The sequence below is a fragment of the Lampetra planeri genome, chromosome 31 (assembly GCF_965212315.1).
Source record: "Lampetra planeri chromosome 31, kcLamPlan1.2.h2, whole genome shotgun sequence".
Classification (NCBI taxonomy): Eukaryota; Metazoa; Chordata; class Hyperoartia; order Petromyzontiformes; family Petromyzontidae; genus Lampetra; species Lampetra planeri.
The window spans coordinates 4,313,831-4,325,425 of NC_136137.1; the positions used below are offsets into that span (position 1 = coordinate 4,313,831).

General features: G+C 42.2%; 1 protein-coding gene across 6 annotated transcripts; it reads left to right on the top strand.

The window, feature by feature from the left end:
• The first annotated feature begins 712 nt into the window (after window positions 1-712).
• LOC144729109 (chromobox protein homolog 1-like) lies at window positions 713-10,866 on the top strand. Of its 6 annotated transcripts, none has more exons than XM_078609053.1 (6): window positions 713-787; window positions 5,101-5,303; window positions 6,373-6,565; window positions 7,569-7,666; window positions 8,015-8,075; window positions 8,653-10,866. In XM_078609053.1, the coding sequence occupies exons 2-6, from the start codon at window positions 5,104-5,106 to the stop codon at window positions 8,752-8,754; spliced, it is 654 nt and encodes a 217-aa protein (XP_078465179.1). In that variant the 5' UTR covers window positions 713-787; window positions 5,101-5,103; the 3' UTR covers window positions 8,755-10,866. The 6 variants fall into 6 exon arrangements, with proteins under 6 accessions (XP_078465179.1, XP_078465175.1, XP_078465177.1 ...); XM_078609049.1 differs by having other exon boundaries at window positions 714-787; window positions 6,229-6,565; XM_078609051.1 differs by having other exon boundaries at window positions 714-787; window positions 6,250-6,565.
• The last annotated feature ends 729 nt before the right edge of the window (window positions 10,867-11,595 follow it).

Consider the following 11,595-nt stretch of genomic DNA (forward strand, 5'->3'; position numbering starts at 1 on the left):
ATTCTAGATTTGAAGCTTTCGTGATTGCAAGGATTCATACTCTTAGGTTTTTTCGGTAAAGTCACGTAGGTAAAAATAAAAATAATAATAGAAATAATAATAGAAATAAAAAAATAAATCACGACGTTTCGGAAAAATCCTCACTTGATGCAGTAAATTTAGCTGTGATGGTCCCACCTGATGACGGAGACTTCGTGATTTATTATTTGATTTATAATATTTTCATTATTTATTTTTATTTTTACCTACGTTACTTTACCGAAAAAACTATTTATAATATGTTTTAATTGTAATTACGATTTGAGGAACCGGATCTCCGGGGGGGAGGGGGTGTGTTCGTTCTGGATCCGGTTCCTCAAGTCGTAATTACAATTTAAAAAATATTAGAAATAGTTTTTTTCGGTAAAGTCACGTAGGTAAAAATAAAAAATTATATAAATAATAGTAGAAATAAAATAATAAATCACGACGTTTCGGAGGCAACACAAGTCTCCGTCATCAGGTGGGACCGTCACAGCTAAATTTACTGCATCAAGTGAGGATTTTTCCGAAACGTCGTGATTTATTATTTCTATTATAATTTCTATTTTTTTTTATAATTTTTTAAAATGTATTTTATCTACGTGACTTTACCGAAAAAACTATTTCTATGTTTTTTATTGTAATTACGATTTGAGGAACCGGATCTCCGGGGGGGGGGGAGAGGGGGGAGGGGTTTGTGTTCGTTCTGGATCCGGTTCCGAACGCACGACGCGAGGGAAACTTCGAGAAGGCCACCGAGCGAGCGGTAAACCACAACAAAGCAGAACACACACAAAAGACAACAACTTACACAAAGCTCGCACGTCTTCACTCGGTCAATCACAACCTCTTATAACCTCGCAACGCTGCAAGCACGTAACAGTTTGTGCGAATGCCGTCGATGGTGTCTTTTACGGTTTCGAAGCTGTTCGGGCCTTGCTCCTGAGGCTGCGTTTAGGCCGCGGCTGTTTATAATCTCGCTAATTAATTAAATGTACGAGGTGGTTATGTTGTTTAACTTGTCCGGAGCTGTATATGTTTGTTTGTTGTTAATATGCGCTGTTATCAATCGTAAGGTGAAGCGTGTAATATTTTTGTACATTTTGACGTGAATGTGCTTACGCAGGACTTTAAACAATGGGGGGCTCTGCATGTAAACAACTCATTAGGAAACCCGTGCATTAAAAAATATAATCGGCCGTAATAATAATAACAATGATACATTGCTGCAGTGTTAAATAGTCCGGGGTGACCACCGCGAGAAAGTTATCGAGTTTGTGTGCACAGATGCTAAGTGGATTATTAGATTTGTAGCATCGTTAAGAGGTGAAACCGCGGCTTGCGTTGGAGGGGAGCTCATCTCAGATCCAGTAGTGGATGGGGCGATTTGTGACTTTGTGCATTGATAATTATGGTTGAATGATACTCTTAGGTTTTTTCGCTAAAGTCACGTAGGTAAAAGAAAATATTAATAAATTAAAATAACTAAATTGAATCACGACGTTTCGGAAGCAACACAAGCATCCGTCATCAGGTGTAACTGCGCAGTCAAATCACTGTAGCGTGTGAAGTACAGTATAGCTATTCAAGACACGTGTCTTTATATAGGGGGCTGGGCAGGGAGGAGCCAATAAGTCGGGGGGTGGGGGAGATAACCATCTCGGTGCTTGTACAATGCAGTGTACAAGCACCGTACTTGTAGTGCAATTACATGACATTGGTTAATCAATATACTGATGTAAGTAACATATTGTACATGTACAGCACGTTGTCAGTCCGCTGCTGGATGGATGATGGCCTCACTAATCCCCAATTGTAACATAATTGCTTTCACATACAGTATATGCTTTAAGTTTCAAGTTTATTTTGTTGAACCAGGTAAAGACTCGAGAAACCAGGAAACTCTTTTATTTGCAAGATTTACCTGAGGGTATTATTCTGCCGATATGGGGCAATTATTTCAATACATCAATCAATATCAATAAAGAAGAATGTGTGTGTGTACAGACAGTCTCCAGGTTGTGGAAGACCCGACCTTACGGAAATGCTCCCTTACGGAAATGCTCCCTTACGGAAATGCCCCCTTACGGAAATGCCCCCTTACGGAAATGCCCCCTTACGGAAATGCCCCCTTACGGAAATGCCCCCTTACGGAAATGCCCCCTTACGGAAATGCCCCCTTACGGAAATGCCCCCTTACGGAAATGCCCCCTTACGGAAATGCCCCCTTACGGAAATGCTCCCATAAATCATGTAAAAAAATCAATATGAGGAAGTTTTTGTGCGCAAGTCGTGCGGAGCAGTGAGGTTGCGAATGAATGCCGCGGAGCGAGGTGTAAGGCAGGCAGCATCTTCCCCAAGGCGTTGATAGAAGCCGCTCTGCACTCTCAGTCACACTGTTACATTGTTACCGTGCGTATACCCGCTACATCGTCTCGTAACTTTCAATGTAACATCACCCTTCAATGCATTGCAATAATGACTGGAAAGCGACAAAGTGCTAGCAAGAGTGCAGGGCTTGCTCATAGGCGTAAAGTGATTTATTTAGAGCAGAAAATGACAATAACTAAGCAGCGACAAAACTATTTCATCTCACATGAGCTCGGTCTCACTACCTCAACAGTGACTACAAATTTGAAGGACAGTGCTTGTATAGAGGAAGATCCCCAATTGCAATATTTCCAAATCTAGAATTAAAACATGTGAAATGTTGGGCACCTTTAAAATAAACTGTGATAAGCAGCGATCGATCAGGTGCCGTCTGAGATGGATAAGTTGCTTACGTTGTGGATGGAAGATACAATTCAAGCGCGCTTAGCCTTATGGTGATTAAAGTTAAGGCTTAAAGTCTTTTCGAGGACGTGAAATGGAAGCACGGTGATCCTGACGCTAAATTTGTGGCCAGTCATGGTTGGTTTAATAGATTTAAGCCTCGTTTCATAATGTGAAACTGCCAGTGCTGATATGTAAGCAACGGAATTATATCCTGCAGTGTTGAAAAAAAATAATAATGAAGGTGGTTATATGGCAGGGCAAATATTTAACCTCGTGAGATGGGACTTTTTGGGAAAAAATGCCAGAAAAAAACATACATTTCAAATGAGGAAAAGACAAAGCCAGATTTTAAGGCTGCGAAAGATCGCCTTTATGCTCCTGCTTGGGGCTAATGCAGCGGAGATCACAGACTGAAACCACTGATCGTGTATCATTTGGAAAATCCCAGTGCCTTTAAGGGCATCAGTAAGGTGACCCAGTTTATTTCCATTCAAGTCCAAAGGCTTGGGTCACAAAAGCAATATTGGAGGATTGCTTCATCAATTGTTTTACTCCCGATGCTTAAAAATGCTGCAGAGACGAGGGCATCCCATTCAAGATTTTGCTTGTGGTTGATAATTAATGCTCCTGGCCACGTCCCACATTTAGATGCTATTCACCCAAACATGAAAGTAGTGTTTCTCCCACCAAACACATTCAGTCCTCCAACCGATGGACCCAGGGGGTCAATGCACATTTTAAAGCCTATCTTTGCAGGACCCTTGTTCAAGCATTACTAAAACTTCAAATCTAGACATTGTTCGTTTTCACGCTGTTGTCCCTTTTATATCACTACCTGCATTGTATCGCTGTGTATAGGCTCTGCACTTCCTATGATTCTTTAATTGATCGAATATTTACGTTAACACTACCCATTATTAAACTAATAGAACAGATACTGTGTCCAACTGTTTATGAATACCACGAAATAATTTAATAGCAGTCACTTCCGACTGTTCGTTTACCGTGTGTTAGGCAAGGCCTAGACTTCTACGATTGCTGTTGGCTGAGACCATAAGCAATCGAAGTGTAATTGTTCTAAAGTACATACAGTAAATAACTCATTAAATTAATGTAAAATGAAAGCTAGTAATAGAAACATGGGGGAAAAAATGATAGTCCTAAGCGTAGAAAACAATTAAATAATGCTACAAAAGGAAAAGAATTAGGTAATGCTTCGAAAAATTCCATTGACTTAATCCTAGTGAAACTCGGGCTCGGTGAAGGCAGTGTTTTGGTGGAGCGAAGGTGACTTGCCTTACGCTTCACTTCGTGGTATTCATCTGCAACTTCTCCGCGCTGCACTGTTTGCGCTTATGTAACTAACGCAAACATTTCCGTATATTTACATTTTTTACATGATTTATGGGAGCATTTCTGTAAAGTCGAATATCTGTACGTCAGGTCTTCTGCAACCCAGGGAATTACTCTCTTGACATTGTGCTATATGTGTAAGTAATACGGTGCAGTAATAACAGTACAGTATAGTATATCGTTTTTTGTCCAGGAAATCCAGACTGAATCTCAGGACGTTCTGAAGGGGCAATGAATGTTTATTATTTTATAATGTCCATTGTTAAGGAGTGGTACAGGTTAATAAAGTAATAGCGATCGAGTAATTCAAATTTGACAGGAATATTGATGGCATGAGTTAATGTGGTACAGTATATAGCAATAATGCCTATAAATGTCGACAGCTTGGGGAAGCCTTCATCCAGCAGTGGATTGACCATGGCTAATGATGAATTCCTCTTATGTAATAATGCCCATGCATAAATCGTAATCTCGTCAGATCTAGGAAGTAAAGCAGTGGGTAAGTCTGGATGGATTGTCTTTCGATGGATGACCACCATGCACGCCATGTTGTCATAGGTAGCTGTGGGTCTACGTTGCAGTGCAGCAAAGTCTGTTGTGCTGTGCTTCTATGCACTCCGCCTTACACCACTCACACTGACCAGGGTAGTGAAGTATGGTAAAACAAACCCGATGACCGACATGGTCTGGTGAGGCCATCATCCAGCAGTGGACTGACAAAGGGCTCTTAGGTTATTTTCTCATATGGTATGTAATGGATTGTCACGTGACCAACTACACTGAAATGTGCCATGTGGTAGAAAGTTTGCACGTGCCATTAGGTTCGATCATTAATAAAACGGAACTTGATTTGACATGTAATTCTGTGACTTGTAACCTTTAATTGATCATCCAAAACCATTACCAAACTATCGATCATCAGCCCGACTAATTCGTGAACGTAATTTTCAGAAGATGGGGAAGAGCAAGCAAAACAAGAAGCACCTTGAGGAAGAGGAGGCGGAGGAAGAGGAGGCGGCAGAGGAAGAGGTGGTGGGTGGAGGGGTACCGGAAGGAGAGCTGGAGGAGGAGGAGTATGTGGTGGAGAAGGTGCTTGACCGGCGAGTGGTCAAGGGCAAAGTTGAATACCTGCTCAAGTGGAAGGGCTTCTCACAGTAAGAGTGGCATACTGTCTTGCATGGCCAAAAGACAATTAGTTGATAATCCACCCAGCTGGGAATTGAGGATTCAGAATCTCACTACTCGTAGCGAAACATAATAGGGTAACATTTACGTATGCAAACTAGCATGTGCATGTACCTGACATTCATATTTTAATTGTGTATATTATCTGAAACGTGCTTGGAATTGCACTGAGAGATTAGGAACACATGCATTATAAAATATAGGCAAGTTATAGGCATATAGGTTGTTAAGGAACATAAGTGTGCTGGGGCAGGACATATTGCTAGCAGAGATGATGGCATGACCCGGTCATCGAGACTCGGAGTGGAGTGGCAGCCAAATAAGAGAGAACACGCTCGAGAGATATTTCGCTGTTGAAATTAAGTGTAATCAACTCGTGCATGCAGGACCGTGAGTGAGGGTGACTTGTGGGAGGCCGCACATCCATCAGCAAATTAATCGTGACTGATGATGATGATTGAACAATTGCATTCTTCATCGTGGAGTGATGTTTGGCAAGAGATATCTCCACATTATTTTACTTTAAAAGCTGAAAAAAGTTCAACATTAATAATTTGCAATGGATTTATTTTGTTTGTGCTTGTGCACCACTTCTAACACAGTCCCTTAATTTCTTAAAATATAAATTTGATGTAAGACTTGTATCATGTGATTTCACGAATGAGTGTTTAGTAGTCAGCAGGTATGTTATAATGTATCAAATCGTTGATTACAATCTAATTCTCCTACACATCCTATGGTAATGTTATGATTAGGCTAATTGAGTGGACTAAAGCGTGCAAACAAGATCCAAATATATCAATACAGAAGAAATGGTAACACTTTTGAATGGATTTGCAAATTGTTGATGGGGGACCGAGTAGTCACATGCCACATTTGTTATTAAGTTTTCAGCAATGCGACTCCGAATTCCAGATCTGATTGTAGGAGCAACCCCACCGATAAAGCTTCTGACCTACTTGCTGTACAGCCAAGGGGTGGGAGGAGGGGGGATTCAAAAATCGCTGACGCCAGCCTGGACGTCCGTGTTGCCACCAGTGACGACAACACTTGGGAGCCAGAGGAGAACCTGGACTGCCCAGAGCTCATCAGCCAATACCTGGAGTCTCAGAAGTCGACGCCAAAACATAGCGGGGCCAGCGAGGAACGGGGGGAAGGGCAGAAGCGCAAGGCCTCATCCCTCAATGGTTCAGATGACGGCCGTTCCAAGAAGAAGAAAGAGGAAAGGAAGGTGAGTTATATTCTGTGTAACAGAACGTTGACTACACAAGGCGCGTGTTGGCTGTGCTGCACACCTTTAATCAATCGCTTTGAAAACAAGAGTTTGGTGGATCACAAATTCCTGAAACTCCTTCCCTACCTGTTGGGCATGCGTCTCCATATGTGGGGCTGTTTGCCAGGGTATGATGGCAGTATAGCAAGTAGATTCATTTTGATCTGTATGGCGTATGGAGTGTTAACCCCTTTGCACCAATGGGTGTTCTCTGGGTGCTTTGAGTTCATCCCACATGTATAAACACTTATTGATAGCCAAATACTCCAATATATAATCACAGAACTCAGGAAATTGTTGGCACGGGTTATGGCTACATTTCCACATTGATTTCCTGACCATGCGAAAACTGTGCATTACAAATTTTCGAGATGCAATTTGCAACCAGTGCGCTTCGTAAAAATATACATCCCTATAAGTGGGTAATTAAGGAATCGCCTGCAATTGTCAGGGTTCTGCAGCTTAGTATTTATAATTGTTATTATGCAGCCATGTCCAGTGATTGCATTAGACCCGAGAAGGCTAGGGTGGGGGTTGCTGCCAAATGCCAACTGCAGTCAACATATTGTCATGGGCCTCACTAAAAGTTCACACTCGGGAGTGTGATGCTAGAGGTGTGAAGGCATTCTACTTGGCTGTTGTTAGTAATGTAGTTGCTGAGCAACAAGGGGCAGTCAATAATGTGCCAGTTTGCAGGTGGGCGATAGTTTCATTTCTGGTAATTGTAGTGGGGAATATTTAGAGGGTGTATAACCAAAATAACTAAGAGAAATATAAATTGAATGTTAATATTTCTGAGGACAAACAGGTTGGAAAGTGTGATAGAATCCATGGATACGCATGATTTGTATTGCTTTTTAGGTGAGGAAGTGAGCACTGTAGTAGTCCCATTGAAACCATTGCATTGGTTCCTGGTGTTTTTTTCTAAAAGATGTGTGTGATTCACTTCTGTATCTCCAAGGCTGACGACAGAATCCGAGGCTTCACTCGGGGCCTGGAGCCGGAGAGAATCATCGGCGCTACAGATTCCAGTGGAGAGCTCATGTTTCTCATGAAGTGGTAAGAGCTGAGATTGTATTCGTTTGACCCAATGTTATTGAACTCTTAAAATCGCCTTTTTTAAAAGGTAGTTTGTCATACTATTTAGTATTTGTTCACACACGGAATTTTTACATTCTTCAAATATTAAAAAAACTTTCCTGAAACAGGGCATTTTGGTCCTCTGCATATGTATTTTGTACATGCACTTCACTTACAGTTTGGTACTAACGATGGGTGCGATGTGAAGGCTGAATCCATCCTATATTCTTGCAGGAGAATTCCATCTGCAATACCGAGCGAATATGACCATATAGTGCATTGTGGGGAAGTTTGGTAAATTTTCCTGAATGCTTTTTTTATCGACAGGAGAGATTCTGACGAGGCGGATCTGGTACCAGCGAAGGAGGCCAACCTTAAATGCCCTCAGGTATACATGGATTTTCAAATTCACGACTTTCACACATTTACTGGACTTCTTAACTCGCAGAACGTCAACAATATTTGTACTTGGTTTAACGTAAACTATTTATATTTTAACAGGTAAGGCCCACTAAGTTATATAGCTCTTTTTCAGAAGCGACCTGCCCACAAATAATAGCTCAACGAAGTGGATTATCATGTGGAAATTTATAGCAGCCAAATACTCTAAATGCATGTTTATGAATTTGGAGGGAAAAACTGGAGGATCCGGAGGAAAATCCATGCAATACCGGGGAGACCATGCAAATTACAAATATACAAGCGTCAGGGTCAATTTCAAACCCATGACCTCCTGTCTACTTGGCAAGGGAGTTACCATCTCTCCATCGTGTCATATGCTTATCTGATTTGAATGTGATCATAACCAGTTAATCTGCAAAAGCTGAAAGGTATTTATTTACTTGACGAATGAAGCAAACCTAGTTCCAGGTTCAACTTGACTTCGTCGTTAATGGTAGGATATAAAAAGGTAAAGGTGCTGCCCTGCAATTACCTGCTTGAACTGTGCACCCCTCCCCCCTCAGGTGGTGATTTCATTTTACGAGGAGCGCCTCACGTGGCACTCCTACCCCGGCGACGAGGAGGACAGGGATCGCAGGGAAGAGACCGCCGAGGTGGCTTTGTGAGCCAAGTGGTCACTCCTGAAAAGCCAGAGACCACCCCTCCAACCCCGTCCTGATCACAGCCCCCCCGTCTCTTCCACACCGCCATTGCCAGGGATTCATTTCAGCTGCGTTTGTCCCGAGTCGACGACCCCAAGGCCGTTTTCTTGTTTTAAGCGACGCTCTTGTTCTCTACACACAAAAAAAAAGGAAATTGATGCTACGATTGCTCTAGCTGCACCAAAAAAAATCCGCTTTTTCAGTTCTCTGGAATCTGCAGCGCACGAAGCCGCCAATGTCGTGCGATAAATTAGCATATGTCCAGTCTGTTTCCCTAGAGAAGCGACGCATACCGTGCGGTGTGGTTATAAAGCCTGCCAGGTGTTGCACTGTACACATTTGGCAGCAATTTGGCTACAGAGAAGGTGTTGGGGGTGTCTTGCATATGTTACGGTTTTTTGCAGTAGTGGAAAAAATGTGGCCTGAATCACGTTATTTTGACTACAATTTTACCAGAACATGAGTTATTTTTTTAACCATCTCTTTTATCCGATAAACTAAAAGGTTTGACATGCACAAAGAAATAATTTATAATTCGAATCCATTTTTCAATCATGCCAATCTCCAAAACGCACTAGATCTTGCGACACATTGTAATTAATTTAGTCTCCATGTGCACAATTGTTTTTGAACTTGGCGATTGCATTCAAGCACCCACATATATTTTGTTGCATTCTATGTGGGCATAATAGTTATGTCTCTTAGGAATTTCGATGGAAACATTGCAATCGATAGGTGTTGAATGTGTGGTGAGCACTGCAGAATCCACAGCTTTGAGACATTTTTTATCCTAGCAGTGATATACCATTGTCTACGGAATATTTTTATCTCGAAAATACGCTTGTGTGTTTCCATCTTATGCAATGGGACATACAAAACTAGACGTGCTTCACTCCTTTCCTCTCACACACGCAAGGGTGAGAGGGAGGGAGGGAGTCCTATCTTTTTTAGCGGAGAGGAAGAAAAAGCTTCTGCGCTTGTGCTTCACTCATTCGCGGGTGGAAAGGAAAGAAAAACAAGTTTGGACAGGTTCTGTCCTATTCTTTGCAACAAAACAAAACTCGTGCGTCGTGCCGTGGGACCACTGCAGAAAACCGAAAACTATTTTAACAGGATTTCTCCTGTTCCGCCAAACAGAAAGAAAGGAAGTGCATCCATTCAGCTCAGTCACAATCGCAATGGATTTAATGTGCAGCCTTTGTTTCCTGAAGTTTAGTTTCATCCAGCTGTACACGTCTTGTTCGTGTGTCTGTATCGTGCTTTTTCCTGGTGTTTCCTGCAAACAACTTAGTAGATACCATCTTTACAGTCTAGCATCGCACATTTGCGGTTTTATGACAATTTTCTTTGGCTCTGAGACGTAGCTTGAAAACACATTTCCTCACTGCTTTTACTCCTGTTGGACTAATTTACCGCCATTGTTTTAACAGTGGAATACCCGCAACATAAGCGCAGAGGGTAACACCCAACCACAACAAAGCGCAGTCAGACCTGCGAGAACAACGTCAGCGTGGGCAGCGTGTCGGGACAGACGAAGAACCCGAGGCTGTCCTCGCAGCGACTAGGCAGCACGTGCAGTGGTACCGCACGCGCGCCTCAGCCGGGAACAGCGGCAGGCAAGAAGAACGGAGGACAGACAACGGCATCAGCAGCGCCGAAATTCATTTTGGAGGAAAAGCTTGACGCCGTGAGAGCGGGCAACGGAGAGAGGCACCGGCACCACCGAGCGAAAGTAAGCCGATGAAATGGCTTGACGCCGCACGAGAGCTGAAAAGAAAGAGGGGGGGGGGGATGGAGAGAATGGTGCCACCGAGTGAGAAAGGGCTGTTGGATTTGAACGGAGAGGAAGCCAATGTCGAGACGTGCAGTTCAAAGTCGGGGTGACAAATAATGGGCCTGCTTGCCTTGGCCAAGTCACTTCAGCTTTGTCTCTTGTTGTGTGCTGCAAGCTCTTGGAGGTAGGCTTAAACTTGTCACAAAGGAATAGTAATTTTCTTTTTTAAATGGCTAAAACAATATACAATTAAGCATGAATAGAATTTCTTTTGAAAGAATAAAGATCCTAAAATATTCAAATGTCGAAAACGTAACTGCTAAACGATGAACGTACATAGTTCCGCAGATTCCTGCGAGTACGTTTAATATTATTATTAGGGTCCGTTTTCTGTTCGCCCTACACAATTATATAATTTGACGACACGTTCCTTTTGAGCACGAATTTATTGCAAATCTCCGAGCATTTGGATGTAACTGACTGTAAATTTAGAAATATCCCCTTTGTGTTGATCCCATGACGGGAGAGTCCCCCATGCAATGTTCGTTTACCATTCCTTGACACGGGAAGGTCAAGGAATGGCAATTTAAAAGAAGCTATGTTTTATAAGCACTTAGTGGGTTTGTATATGGGGGAAGACTGTTTTTGTTCTTATCTTATCTGGGCAATTTGTTACCTAAAGCTCTTGATAAAGTTATGCTATTGATGGCAGTCATTTGTACATTTAAAACATTCCTTTTCGCCTTTGGTGATCATGTAAAGCGCATGTCCTTGCAACACATTTTGGATGTTTAAATCTATAATAGCCAAATTTGGTGGCTAAAGAATTCTGCCCAGGTTATGCCTAAATTGTGAAGGCATTACCATCCCTGTGCACATACGTGTTTACCATGAAAATGTTTTCTGGTAATATACATGCCACCAATATCTTCACCGCGTAATAATAATTATTTTCTTAAGAGTGAAATGGTGGCACAGTGGTTGGCGCACTGCTGTGGACTTGACGACCTGAGTGATTCTCGCCCATAGCT

Coding starts and splice junctions, on each gene's coding strand:
- LOC144729109 (XM_078609049.1), top strand. CDS start 5,104: ATGGGGAAGAGCAAGCAAAACAAGAAGCACCTTGAGGAAGAGGAGGCG. Junction 6,566..7,568: donor AGAAGAAAGAGGAAAGGAAG/GTGAGTTATATT, acceptor TGTATCTCCAAG/GCTGACGACAGAATCCGAGG. Junction 7,667..8,014: donor CTCATGTTTCTCATGAAGTG/GTAAGAGCTGAG, acceptor TTTTATCGACAG/GAGAGATTCTGACGAGGCGG.